Source organism: Euleptes europaea, chromosome 7 (genome assembly GCF_029931775.1).
Source record: "Euleptes europaea isolate rEulEur1 chromosome 7, rEulEur1.hap1, whole genome shotgun sequence".
NCBI lineage: Eukaryota > Metazoa > Chordata > Lepidosauria > Squamata > Sphaerodactylidae > Euleptes > Euleptes europaea.
In genome coordinates, this window is record NC_079318.1 from 85,536,283 (window position 1) to 85,551,119 (window position 14,837).

The 14,837-nt window shown below is 48.9% G+C and overlaps 1 protein-coding gene across 1 annotated transcript in view; it reads left to right on the forward strand.

Annotated features, from left to right (window-relative positions):
* LMNA (lamin A/C) overlaps positions 1-6,644 on the forward strand; it is a 61,753-nt gene extending 55,109 nt beyond the window's left edge. Inside the window, exons 9-12 of the mRNA XM_056853033.1 lie at positions 1,375-1,494; positions 2,654-2,749; positions 3,143-3,400; positions 6,592-6,644. Coding sequence (XP_056709011.1) covers positions 1,375-1,494; positions 2,654-2,749; positions 3,143-3,400; positions 6,592-6,618 — 501 coding nt within the window. The 3' untranslated portion in view covers positions 6,619-6,644. The remainder of the gene's footprint in view (positions 1-1,374; positions 1,495-2,653; positions 2,750-3,142; positions 3,401-6,591) is intronic.
* The last annotated feature ends 8,193 nt before the right edge of the window (positions 6,645-14,837 follow it).

Sequence of the window (14,837 nt, forward strand, 5' to 3'; positions counted from 1 at the left end):
TGTGAGGATGCTGGCATGTGGGCTCTCCCCAGCTTGGGAAAGGGGGACGGATGGGTGAGGCGACATGTAATCAAGAGGCATCGCCGCCCCGCCAGTCATGCCGGCCGTGTTCAGAGCTTGTGCTCATCACAACTCTGTTTGTTTCCTTCATTTATACCCTGCCTTTCTCCCCAATGGGGACCCAAAGTGGCTTACATCGTTCTGTTCTTCCCTCCCCATTTATCCTCACAATAGCTCTGGTGCTTCTGACACACAGCATGGTGTAGTGGTTAAGAGCGGTGGTTTGGAGCGGTGGACTCTGATCTGGTGAACCACATTTGTTTCTCCACTCCTCCACATGAAGCCAGCTGGGTGACCTTGGGCTAGTCACAGCTCTCAGAACTCTCTCAGCCTCACCTACCTCACATGGTGTCTGTTGTGGGGAGGGGAAGGGAAGGTGATTGTAAGCTGGTTTGATTCTTCCTTAAGTGGCAGAGAAAGTCGACTTATAAAAACCAACTCTTCTTCTTCCTGAAAGATGCTCAGCATCTTTCCCCAAAGGCAAAATGCAGACAGTACTGGGCGAAAACGCATGGTCGCTTTAGCCTCCTTTATTCCCTGCTTCAGCCAGGATTCAGCCAGGATCGAATGCACATTCGGTGAAATGCATGCGTTCAATCCTGGCTGGATCCTGGCTGGAACAGGGAAATAAAAAAGGCTAAAGCGACCATGCGTTTTCACCCAGTGTGTTGCCAAGGGCAGGTACCAGGATCAACAGGGACATTTCCCTGATAACTAGAAACTGGTGGAGTTGTGAGGAGGCATCTGTTTCCTGAGTCACTGGGCAGGATCCTCTGGGTTTGGTCTGCTAATGGTAGCACCATCCTCCGTGAAGTAAGAGTGTCTTTCGCCAGGGGGGAAGGCACCGTTCGCTGGGGAAGCTGCTACCATTTAGTCTCGAGAGTGACTAGCCTGCAGTCACCCTGCCAGCTTCAGTGGCAAAGTCGGGATTTGAACCTGGGCCTCCCAGATCCTAGTCCGCTGCTCTAACCACTACACCACCCTGGCTCTCAAAGGGAGGTTTTGCTGATGAGTCACCATGTGTGGTTCACAGCCCTGAAAATGCCTGGGCTGCTTTTTGGGCTAGATTAGCAGCATGGGCACAGAGCTTCTTTGGAGAGTTAATTGGGGAAGGGCCATGGCGCAGTGACAGAGCGTCTTCTTGGCATGCAGAAGGTCCCAGGTTCCATCCCCGGCATCTCCAGTAAGGATCAGATGATGTGAAACACCTCTACCTGAGCTGCCGCCAGTCCGAGATAATATTGACCGCGACAGACCAAGGGTCTGAGTGGGTACAAAGCAGCCTCATGTCTTCCTCCTTTTTCTTGTCTTCAGATCTGGGCTGCTGGCGCCGGGGTGACCCATAACCCTCCCACGGATATGGTGTGGAAGAACCAAAGCTCATGGGGATCTGGAGACAGCCTGCGCACTGCTCTCCTCACTTCCACTGGAGAGGTAAGGCGCCTTGCAGGGAGAAGCTTTTCTCCCTCTCTCGTAATACTAGAACGCGGGGTCATCTGCTGAAGCTGGAGGGTGAGATTCAAAACAGATAAAAGGAAGTATTTCTTCACACAATGCCTAGTTAAATTGTGGAACTCCCTGCCCCGGGAAGTGGTTATGGCTGCCAACTTGGAAGGCTTTAAGAGGGGAGTGGGCATGTTCATGGAGGAGAGGGCGACTCATGGCTACTAGTCAAAAATGGATACTAGTCATGATGCACACCTATTCTCTCCAGGATCAGAGCAGCACGCCTATTATTTTAGGTGATGTGGAACACAGGCGGGATGGTGCTGCTGAAGTCTTGTTTGGGGGCTTCCTAGAGGCACCTGGTTGGCCACTGTGGGAACAGACTGCTGGACTTGATCAGCCTTGGTGTCTGATCCAGCAGGGCCTTTCTTATGTTCTTGCGGCTGGTGCTTGGCAGGAGGGGGCAGTCAGCAGCTGGCGTAAGAGAGCTAGCCCGCAACAAAAAACAGAGGCCGATCCGAAGTCCCAAGAGGAAATGCGTTGGAGCCTGTTGGCTGGCAGAGCTCGGTGTAGCTGGTCTCTCTCGACTGATTTTCACCCTCCCTTCTTGGTCTCCTTCGTGCGTCTGTTTTTGATTATAAGCTTGCAGTCAGGCCTCTGTTGTCTCCTAGTCTGTGTCTAAGATTGATTGATAGTAATGCCTGGAACCTGTTTTCAGCACCAAGATTTGGAAGCCCAAAGCTTATTTTCTCTCTTTCACTCTCTGCTCTGGCTTGGCTGTCCCTCTGGCATTGTGTGTGCCATCAAATCAGTTCTGACTCATGGCGACCCTATGAATCAGTGTCCAAAACCTCCTATCCTTAACAGCCTTGCTCAGGTCTTGCAAACTGAGGGCCGTGGCTTCCTTTTTAGAGTCAATCCATCTCTTGTTGGGTCTTCCTCTTCTCCTGATGCCTTCAACTTTTCCTAGCATGATTGTCTTTTCCGGTGACTCTTACAATGTGGCCAATGTGGCCAAAGTACGACAGCCTCAGTTTAGTCATTTTAGCTTCTGGCGTCAAACGTAACCTGTCCTTTCTACCTAAAGGGAGCAATTAATCAACACCTGCATGCAATGTCACTTCCTCCTTTCTCCTGTCCTCCACAGGAAGTGGCCATGAGGAAGCTGGTGCGCACTGTAGTTGTCGAGGACGATGACGAAGAGGATGATGACGAAATTGGCGTCCACCACCGCCACCACCACGTAAGTTCTTGAGGCCCTTGCTTGTTCAAAGCGCAGGCACCTTGGCCTCCCATTCTGAGGTTTCTGGTGACATAGGAGCAGGGGAGATCAGTGGGTTTCAGTGGGAAGGGGGGGTAGGAATGTTCTGTTCATCTTCATGGCCTCCTTGCTGTCCCACATGGGAATTGTGCATGCGCAGTTCCCATGTGTGCCTGCAAGGAGTACCACTCGATAAACAACAGTTACAGGTAAGCAACACTGTTTTCCACTGATGGAAAAGCCTTTGTGAGCGGAAAAGTTGGTCTGGAGCCAGCCCTGTTTACTGCGAGACTTTGGGGGAAAGGTCTGTTTGAACAACTGTTGAACCCACATATTGGCCTGCTTCTCACACTCTCCTCACTCCTCCTCCTTCAGAGCCACTGCGGCGGTTCCGGGGACCCTGGCGAGTACAACCTGCGTTCTCGCACGGTGCTGTGCGGAACCTGCGGGCAGCCGGCGGAGAAGGCCGGCGGCGGCACCAACGCTGCCGCTGCCACCAGCACCATGTCCTCTGGATCATCCTCTTCCAGTGTCACCATCACCCGTGGTTACCGCAGCACGGGGGGGACCGGCATCGGGGAGGGCCTGCTGCCCAGGTCTTACATCCTGGGCAATTCCAGCCCACGCCAGCAGGTCAGTGTTCCACGGCGTGGCAGGAGAAACCATGGGGTGGGGGACAGATGACGTGGGTTGGTATAAACAAACTCCTTGAATCTGTGTTTGTCTCTCCACCTTTTTATGGAGTTATGGGCAGGGTTGTACTTATGTGCTCTAACCTGAAACAAAACCTCTGTCCAGGCAGTCAGAATTCTGGGTTGGGCCCTGCGACGTTCTCCACTTAACGCTTCTTTCTGGCCATCGCGGAGGCTCACATCCTCTGCTGCTAGCCCTTCCATGCATGCAAGATCAGTTCCTTTAATGTTACTGTTCATGTGGCCAATTCGGCCCTGAACAATGTCACACTGAGACCAAAATAAAAAAGGCCCCCCCAAAATGAACTATCTAAATAGCCCATAAGGAAATTAGAATTTTTTAAAATCTTAATTGACTGGGAAATAAATTTGGCGACTGCCAGTTTAGTATTAAAATCCACCCCTGATAAAAGAACCCTCAGATTATCCAGTTTAGAGGCAGATTCCTGAATAAAAGGCTTTATCTACCTGTCTCTAGCCTCGTTGAGCAAGTCACAGCTAAACAAGGAATGCTGAAGAGTGTCTATTTGGCCAGAACCACAGAACCACATACTCTCTCACAGTACAGTACCCTATTTAAACGACCTATTAACTCCCCTGATGGGATGGCATTCAGTCTATGCAAGATCAGTGTTTTTCAAGGAGCCTTCATGTGCAAAGAAGTGCTAGTGGCCAAGGAAGCAAGCGCACAGTGGACGGAAGGCTGTGCAGCAACCAGCCTCTGCACCCAGAAGATCTCAATCATACGATCTTATGTAACTCGGAGCTGTACAGAGCCGTGGTCCCACACCCAGTCACTGGAGATCTGTTCAGGCACCCCTCTGGCTTGTGAGGCTCGATATGCTTCATTTGACCATCTCCTTCCAAGCCTGCCTTTGCAGGCAGCAGGGCTGCTTCCACACGGAGCTTTGCCTCCACGTTTCTGTCCCACCAACCCTCAGCGATCTCTGGCGACGTTGTCGCTCTTCCCCCACTGGTGCCGCCGCCTATTTCCCCAAACCTGCTTTGGTGTCTGCACTACCCCACCCACATCTGACACTGCATTCATGCAGTGCTGTTTCCTGGCAGCCGCCACCTCTGACAGGCTTCTCAGTGGTTTTTTTTATTACGATTGACAGCATTTTAAAAATGCTGCCGAAAGCGTTTTGAATTCGCAGTTGCCCTAAGAGGGAAACAGACCCCTTTGTAGAAGCATCAAGGACTAGAAAATGGAGCTGTAAAAGACAAAAGGAAACTGGAAGTTCTCTGGAACTTTGCACCCGGCCCCACATCCTGCATTTCCCCCCTGCTCCCGCAGGATAGTCGCATCCCTGCAGTCCTGGTCATAGCAGCCGCGCTCCACACAGAGATGATTCTCTGGGCCGCTGTCGCTGCTGCTGTGAATTCAGAGGCTTCGTTCAGCATCCTGGCTAATCACTGCAGAGAGACCTCTCCTCCTCTGGGAACCCGCCTCACTTTCTTTTAAACCCAGTGGCTATCATGACATTGTGTGGGAAGTGCATTCCCAAAGATGGTTACGCGTTGTGTGAAAAAGCACGTTTTGTCTGTCTCGAATCTCCTGGCAACCGGTTTCATTGGCCATTTATGCCTGGCTGTTTCCTTGCGGAACACCCCGCTGACTGCTTCGGGGCTTTGCTTTGATTATGCTTGCATTTATTTATTTATTTATTTGACTTATAACCCGCCCTCCCCAGCAAGCTGGCTCAGGGCGGGTAAAATCATTTGAAAGTACAACAAACAATATATATAATCCATAATATTGGAGCCAGCGTGGTGTAGTGGTTAAGAGCGGTGGTTTGGAGCGGTGGAGTCTGATCTGGAGAACCAGGTTTGATTCCCCGCTCCTCCACATGAGCGGAGGACGCTAATCTGGTGAACTGGATTTGTTTCCCCACTCCTACACACGAAGCCAGCTGGGTGATCTTGGGCTAGTCACAGCTCTCTTAGAGCTCTCTCAGCCTCACCTACCTCACAGGGTGCCTGCTGTGAGGAGGGGAAGGGAAGGTGATTGTAAGCCGGTTTGAGTCTCCCTTAAGTGGTAGAGAAAGTCGGCATATAAAAACCAACTTTTCTTCTAATAACGGTGGCAACCTTTCACTTTGTATTGTTCCCATTCGAGAGGGGAGAAGGGGGGAGGCCAGTAAAGATGGTATAAGCTGATATAAGCGGCTGTCCTCAGTTGTAGGCCTGGTGGAAAAGCTCTGTCTTGCAGGCCCTGCGGAAGACTTTCAAATCCCGGAGGGCCCTGATGTTACCAGGCGGAGCCTTCCACCAGGCCGAAAAAGCCCTGGCTCTTGTCGAGGACAGCTGCACGCTCTTAGGGCTGGGGACCCTACCAACTGTCAGAGGCCGCCTTGCTCTCCTCACGCATTTCTGCACGTTTTCCGGATGCTGGCTAAACACAAATCCAGAAAACATGGGGAAACGCGCATGGAGAGCGAGACGACCTCTGACTGTTGGAAAATGCAAGCATAATCAAAGCAACGCCCCAAAGAAATCGGCGTAGTGACCGCAAAGAAACAGCCATGCGTAAATGGCCATTGAGCGATTCCCAATTTCTGGTCTTAGGAGAAAGGAGACGGCTATACATAGTTTGGAGGAAAAAAGACAACTCAAAGAAGCCACGAGTTTTGTAATGTTATACATGTTTTCTCTCCTAATATATAGAAGAAGAAGAGTTGATTTTTATATGCTGACTTTCTCTACCACTTAAGGGAGACTCAAACCAGTTTACAATCACCTTCCCTTCCCCTCCCCTCCCCTCAACAGACACCCTGTGAGGTAGATGGGGCTGAGAGAGTGTTACTAGCCCAAGGTCACTCAGCTGGCTTCATGTGGGGGAGTGGGGAATCAAACCCGGTTCTCCAGATCAGACTCCACCGCTCCAAACCACCTCTCTTAACCACTACACCAAAGGAAACGTATAACTTTACAAATCTCGTGTCTTCTTCGAGTTGTCTGTTTTCCTCCAAACTAAAAAGCCTCCGATAGTGTAGCTTTTCCTAATGAGGAAGGTATTCCATTGATGATTCTAGTGGTCCATTTCAGCAAGTACTTATCATTGTTTGATTTTCAGCCAGAGTATCTGAAACACATCACAGTGACTTTCCCCCTTTCTCCTTTCCTTTGCAGGGACCGCAGAACTGCAGCATCATGTAACTCCTCTGATTCCCCCCCTCCCCCCAATTTGTTCACTACCCAATGATACAAAGCTATTTGGTCCTTATGTGCACAGGAGGAAAACAAAAAACAAAAAAAGAACGAGCGAAAAACATTTTTAAAGAAGTTATTTTCTACGGCAAGAATTTATACATATTATTATATATATAAAACGCTAAAGATGCTTCAGGGGTTTTTTAAGGAAAAAAAATCTTTTTTTTTCTATAACAAAAAAAGGCTTTAATTTTTTTTCTTTTTTAAAAAAAGAACCAAGCCAAAGAGATGAATTGTTGGTGCCAAAAAGATGAGAAAAATGTTGTTAGTTTAATATCTCTTTAGATAGGTATATATGTATTTTTTTTCCTTGAATACCAAAGCTTGCTGTTCGTTTAAAAAAAGTCCACAGAGAAGGCCCTCTAGATTAATATTGCTTCCTGGGGGTACAGTCTGTCTTTTGCACTTAACTTGTAGGATGTATTGAAGAGGCAATTGCCTCCGTAACTCATGTTACCCAGCAGCATCTTCTGCTCACATTTGCCCCTGGGGCATAACCCTGTTTCATCCCTAGCGGGGGCACTCTAAATTCAGAGTGGGACCTTGTTTACATGTCGAGGGAGGCTTAGGGGGAACCCATTTATTCATAAATGTTAAGGCCCTTTGGGTTCAAAGTCCTAAATAAGCAGCACAACACATTTAATCTGGTGTAGATAATCAGAGATGGATTCCCAGGTGGATTCCCTCTTGCTTCCTAGGCCATGTTTTAAACACTACAGGGAAAAACAGTGGTAGGAGGCATGCAGGCTAAACTTCAAAGCATCCTTAAATTTGGCAGGATTATAAAGACAGCTGGTCTTAAAATCCCAATTGTAGCTGATTCTGGTTTACCCTCCCCGTCCCCTCCTTCCCTTTCCAGAAAGACACCTGTGTTGACCCCAGTCACTCCTAATCCAATTAGCTGCATCTATATGCACCATTTGAAATCTGGATTAAAACTTCCACCCCAGAGGAAGACCTGGATGCTGTCTGGATTCGTGCCTTCAGTGGCTCTAGCAGTTTCATGGCCCGGGAGGGGGAGGTATAATGTCGCTCCCTCCCACTTTTCCTTCAAGGAACATGGATCTTAAAAATGAAAAAGAAATGCCTTATTTTGGAAGCTGGGATTTAAATCTCTCGCTTTGCCACAGAAGGGCTTTGGTCGCTGGGTTTTCCTAGCAAAGACAATTCTCTTTAAACTGGGGGGGGGGCTTAAAAGCCCCCCTCTGCCCTGCTTTGCTTGCGCTGCAGCCGCATTGTTAGCTCGCCCCGCTCTACACCAGTCGCTTAGCCATAGTAGCCAATATCGATGCTGTTGGGTTGACTTTTTATGTACTGTAAGTTCTTAAGTGGCACTTTTGAGGGTGGAGAGGGGAGGATGTAAGTCGAACTAGCCAAGATGTGCCTTGGGGAAGGGACAACGGTCGTAGGCTGGTAGTTACAGGCGAGAGACAGAGAACCGAGAAGCCAGAAACTGCCTTTAGTTAGTTAGTTAGTTAATTAATTCCCCCCCCCCCCGAGGTGTGTTTTTAATTTAAGGGAAAGTGAGCAAGACAACGGGCCTTTCTTTGTTTTGGGACCAGGTGCTTTTCAAAGGCTGTTGGATTTAGCACAAGTGTCAAGATGCTTGGGTTTTGGGAGATCTGTCGCTCTCCCTCTCTGCAGCTCCTTTGTGGATCAAGGGAGCTCCACGTGAGCAGGGGCTTCATTAGCAGGGAGAGCTCCCTGCTTAACAGCAGGGGCTCCTTTCTCAAAATGATTGTGTGGGGGCGGGAGGGAGGCTCTTCCTTGCTATTAATGTAGCTCTATTGGAGTGGTTCAGTGGGTGGAGATCAGAGTTCCTTTTGGGCCCAGCAAAGGTTAAAATTTGCCTCTGCTTCCTCCATCTCCTCCTCCTTAACATGACGCAGACAGTGAGGCTTCTCACTTTGGTTTTGGAAGGTAACAGGTAGAGGGTTGGGTTCTGAACTTGTTTAAAGGTGTGTTTGGATGAAGGCAGGGAGCAGGGACCCAAACCCTTTTTTCAGGACATCTCCAGCTTCTGCCGTGATCCAGGGTGCACACCCGAAGCTGGTCCTTGTTGGCGGTGTAGCATGGGGATCCAGTGTGAACTGCACCATGCCAGACTCTTGCCTGCTAGGTTGGAAAGATGGAAGGAAGCGAGAAAGCGAAATTGGTGCCTTCTGGACAGTCCCAAAGGATTCACAGACGCGCTGCACTTCTAGTATGCTCTGGAGAAACCAGGGATTTGGGAGGAGTTACCTTCCGTGAGATGAATTATTTTCCAGGCTCCTGACCCAACATCAGAAGTCTCATCTGTGTCTTTTGGACCTGAGAGTATGCGCTAAGGAATTCAGGGAACAAGGTTAAAGAGCCCCAGAGATAAAAGACCTCTTAGGTTGGAGACAGAAGATGGGGGGGTGGGGGGCTTCCTCAAGAGGTGAAGGTGGTTTGAAAGAGCAAGTACCGCTCATAGTGTAAGCATAGCGTCCCTTTCTGCCGTTGGGCAAACAGGTTCGGCAGGGTTTTCTTTTTGTGCTTCTTAAAACTGTTTGACCAGAGCCAGCAGTGACACAAAAGGAACGTGCGCACCCAGGTCTCTCTCTCCAACTTCTTTCAAGTGGGTTGGCAACTTTGGCTGCAGCCTTAATCTGGGGGGGGGGGAGGTTCAAGGTAGCCTTTACCCCTGCCTCTCCCCCCCCAATAAGTGATAGTGCAGCACAGTCTTTCCGAGCACTTCCAGTCAGGGGTCTCAACATCGAAAGCCCTGCTGGGTGTGCGCAGAGGCGTGCAGGGCAAGGATTCTCTCCCCAAGCCGCAGCTTGGTGGGCCGCATTTCAAAAGATTTGTTTTCCCTGGCTGGAGAGTTTTAAAAAGAAGCATCTCTTGTGTGGCTCCAGAATAACGGGGGGCGGGGGAGCCTCTCTGCACGTGCGCATCTCTTGGTCACAGCCAAATATTTTCCTCAGGTACACAACCGCGAGCGTGGTTAGCACGCAGCCTTGCCCCGCCACCGCTTCTCGACCGGCAGGCGGCAGCCGCTGTCTGCCGTGTTGCGTCGCATCTGCGCTGTGGCCTTAATCGAGGGCGGGGGAAATGGCTTGGTGCAAAAAAAAAACAAAAAACCCGCGCACTGAAACGCAAAACCTTCTTGGCCGGCCACCGTCTCTCCACCGTTCGTTTGGATCCTGATGCAGCCCCATCTCTGACCTCTCCACCCTTCCTGGCAAGGGGCCACCGCCCGGAAACCAGTTCTCCAGGGGAAGCCACTTAATTGTATTTTTTTTTGCTTTGTTTCCCCCCCCCCTGTTCTGCCGCTGATTTTGGATGCTGGGAGGGAGGTCTGCCGAGGCCTCCTTTGCTGAGAACGTGGCAATATTGCAATGTTTCTGTATTTTCTTAAACCAATACACTTAAGGAAATCTACTCATTTGTGTGTGCGCGTCTGTTTTTAATTTGCTGCTTCCACCGACTGGGTGTCCTCCAACTGTACACCAAGGAGACGCCCTGAACCAGTTGTGGTGCCTTTCTGTGGCCGAACACCTTCAGGGCGATTCACAAACCAAGTACAATATGGGGGGGGGGGGAATCCCATTTTCCAAGGTCCCCTGCAGCTGTCCACCTCCTAGACTCCATTCCTCTCTGCGGCTTTCTTATTCCCTGTTTACCACTGGATCAGCATTTTGAGAGCTTTCCCCATCCAACATTCAAACGTCCGAGGGTTTGGCATGCTCGTAAAATACATGCACGCACATGCAATTTCCACCCGTTCCCAACTGGCAAATCCCTTTCTGAAGAGGTGAGGAACCTTCTCTGGAGCAAGGCTCCATAAACAGACCTTAGTTCCTCTCACAGCCCATCCTCTCCAGCATGGCTCTCTGACAAGGTGGTTTGGAATCAGCTTTTCAGCCTCCTGGGATTGAATCAGAAGAGTTGCTATCAACTCCAGCAGTAAGCCAAGTCCTGAGGATGTACCACCAGCAGCTACCAGATGAATGCCACCTGCTGCCTGCACATTTTAAATCCCAAACTAATCATTAATGTGAGCACGTGGGATGCTTGACTCCGGAGAAAATAGACATAGTGAGCCGGTGCAGTTTGATTCCCCACCCCAAAGCATGTTGTTTGTGAGGACCGCAGCATCACTAAAGCAAATTTTATTTATTTATTAAAACATTTACCAATCACGTTTCAACCTTACGGAGCTCAAGGTGGCTTACAGTAAATACAGTACTTAAACTAGAATACATAAAATACATTAAAAACAGAATTTGACATCACAGTTGAGGACTGCGCATAAATTAATCAAATGCAGTCCTAAATGACATAAGAAAGGCCATAATGGATCAGACCAAGGTCCATCAAGTCCAGCAGTCTGTTCACACAGTGGCCAACCAGGGGCCTCTTGGAAGCCCACAAACAAGACGGCTGCAGCAGCACCATCCTGCCTGTGTTCCAAAGCACCTAATATAATGGGCATGCTCCTCTGATCCTGGAGAGAATGCATCAAGACTAGTATCCATTTTGACTAGTAGCCATGGATAGCCCTCTCCTCCATGAACATGTCCCCTCCCCTCTTAAAGCCTTTCATGTTGGCAGCCATCACCCCAGTTTTAACTATGCGCTGTGTGAAGAATAAAGTTCCACAATAAAACTGACTTCAGCTGCTGAAGACTGAAAGTGAAAGGGCCAAGCACACCTCCTTGGGGAGGTTGTTCCATAATTGTGGGGCTGCCACTAAAAAGGCCCTCTCCCATGTACCCACCAACTCTGATGGGACAGTCTGGAGAACCTCTCCCTGTGGCCTTAATTCCTGGGCAGGAACACATGGGAGAAGATGTTCATAGATGAACTGTGAGCCCACTCCAGAAGCTTCCCATGGAGAACAATTCCAAGATGCCACTGCTAAGATAGCTCTGCTTCTAACCTTGCTTCAGCTATTGGATCCTTGCCTCAGAGTTGGATCCTAAATTGATCGAAGCATTCAGCTCCTTTGTTTCTCAGAAGAGAACCAGCGTAATGCCATAATTCTCTTGGAAGGCGCCTGTGGTATTTCAATATAACACAAAATTTAATTTTTTTCACAACAAAAAAGTGGCGTTTCCATGGGTCAAACTCATGCTAGCAATTATGCTGTGTAGGTCTTCTTTAAATTTTGCCTTTTCTCTAAGAAGCTCAGGGTAGTGTGCATACTTTTCCTCATTTTATCCTGAGAGAGACTCATCAAGCTTCATGGCAGAGTAGGAATTTGAACACGGGACTCCAAAATCCTACTCCAACACTCAAACTATTGCACCACGCTGGCTGTTTGTGCCATGTGGAACAGGGTTGTGTGCGAGAGCAGAGAAGAGGTCCACAGATTCATAGCCACACATGTTTTTTTAAAATGTTCAGTTTTGCCTATCGATTGTGTCCTCGAGTAGTGTGATGATAAAGCTCCTTCTAAAGAAGAGTGGGTTTTTTATATGCCGACTTTCTTTACCACTCAAGGAAGAACCAGACCGGCTTACAATCACCTTCCCTTCCCCTCCCCACAACAGACACCCTGTGAGGTAGGTGGGGCTGAGAGAGCAAGAGAGCTGTGACTAGCCCAAGGTCACCCAGCTGGCTTCATGAGCAGGAATGGGGAAACCAACAGGGTTCTCCAGATCAGAGCTCACCGCTCCAAATCACTGCTCTTAACCACTACACCAGCCTGTCTTCTATTAATAATATTCTATTAATCATATCAGTCGGCAGAACTTTTTCAGCAATACCCAAGAAGTTACAAGCTCTTCAGTGACTGCTGAATACTCCTCCCCAAGTTCTGAGATTATTGAATCTGTAGCCAAATTTCTTGGTGATGTAATTAAGAGGCGAGGTAAAATGATGTATAGTGGCTAGGTTTACTCTTTTTGATTGCCCTTGGTATGCAAATAAAGGTACTGAAACTGAAAAACTGAAAAAACTGACTGCTGAATGTTTCCATTATTGTTCCACTAACAACTATCCTGATCTAGATAGCCCAGGCTAGCTCGATTGTGTTAGATCTTGGAAGCTAAACAGGGGTGGCCCATCAGTATTTGGATGGGACCTCCAAGAATGTCCATGGTTGCTATGCAGAGGCAGGCAATGGCAAACCACCTCTGAACGTCTCAGGCCTACGAGGTCACCATCAGTCGACTGTGACTTGACGGCACCTTCCCCCACCTCCACCATCTTAGCTGCCAAGAGAAGATTTAGGACAAGTATTCTGAAGGCACGGGGGAGAACCTAGTAATAATATAATATATAATATAATAGGAATGCTCCTCTGATACTGGAGAGAATACCGGTAGGTATGCATCATGACTAGTATCCAGTTTTACTAGATGCCAAGAACAGCCCTTCCTCCAAGAACATGTCCACTCCCCTCTTAAAGCCTTCCAAGTTGGCAGTCATCGCCACATCCTGGTGATTTTAACTATGTGTTGCCTGCAGTGTGTAGATTCCCCCTGCAACAGTCCCCCAGTAAGTGCATTTTGTAAGTGTACAGCTGCAAACCTTGGACAACAAGCTTCCCATGTTCAAGTCCCAGCTTCCCCTAACTCCAGAGGTGAACGCTTCCCGCTCTCTGTGTTACCTTTCGTGATCACTAGATGGCAATAGAGTCTTCTTCATCCCCCCAGTCATGTCATTCACATGTTTGAAAGGAGAGAGGAGGGCGGGCAGCCAGTCACTGAAATGCTTCCAGATGATGGCTTTCCCCAGTTGGTTCTCACATTTCCGTTCTGCTCTTCCTCTGAAGACATCCATGCACCTTCTCCCATTTTTTCCTCACCACAACAACCCTGTGAGGTAGGTTCCGACTCTTGTCTTGCAATCCAGTGTTCTGCAGCACTGCGACATGACAGCTTTTGTTGCTACGGCTGGTGATCTGCAGGCTGACAAATGGGGAAAAACCCCTTGCTGGTTTTCTAGTCCTCATTAATGAGCAGCAGAGTGGTGCAGCGGAGGCGCGCTCAGCCTATAACCCAGAGGTCAATAGATCGAAACCATCCTCTGCTAGCTTGAAGGATTTTTGGGGAGGGGCCATGGCTCAGTGGTAGAGCATCTGTTTGGCATGCAGAAGATTCTGGGTTCAATCCTCGGCATCTCCAGTGAAAGGGACCAGGCAAGTAGGTGACCTGAAAGACCTCTGCCTGAGACCCTGGAGAGCCACAGCTGGTCTTAGTAGATAATACTGACTTCGAGGGACCAAGGGTCTGGTTCAGTATAAGGCAGCTTCATGTGTTCATGTCTACTTTTATCACTTGGGTGGGTTTTCTGCTTGGGCTGCCCCAGCCTCCTGACTGGTACATGTGGCCTATTTATTTAGATATTTACGTCCTACTTTTCTCCCCAATGGGAACCCGAAGCAGCTTAAAAACACTATATTCCTCTCCTCCATTTTATCCTCACAACCACCACCCTGTGAGGAAGGCTAGGCTGGATCTTAGTCTAACTCTCTGACAGTGCTGGCTCTCAAGAAGTGAAGCAGCTGGAAACAAGCCCACCATTTTCCAGGGAAGAAGGAGGAGGAGGAGAAGAAGAGTTGGTTTTTATTTGCCAACTTTCTCTACCACTTAAGGAAGAATCAAACCAGCTTACAATCCCCTTCCCTTCCCCACAACAGACACCCTGTGAGGTAGGTGGGACTGAGAGAGTGTGACTGGCCCAAGGTCACCCAGTTGGCTTCATGTGTGGGAGTGGGGAAACAAATCCAGTTCACCAGATTAGCCTCCCCCGTTCATGTGGAGGAGTGGGGAATCAAACCTGGTTCTCCAGATTAGAGTCCACCGCTCCAAACCACCGCTCTTAACCACCACACCACGCTGGTATAAGCTTTTGTGAGTCAAAGCTCGCTTCATCGGTGTTGCATAGTGGTTAGCTTGTTGGGCAAGGATCTGGGAGCCCCAGATTCGATTCCCTGCTCTGCCAGGGAAGCTCGCTGGGTGACCTTGGGCCGATCACATTGCCTATCCTGCCTCACAGGGTTATTCTCAGGAAAAAGTGGAGGACAAGAGAATGATGTACGCTAATTTTGGTCCCCATTGGGAAGATACATGGGGTATAAATAAAGGAAAATAAAAAATAAAACATGAGAATGAAGATCCAACAGCTCTTATTTATAACACCCCTCACACCTTTTGACCATAATATAAGGCCTGATATATCTTCATCCACAT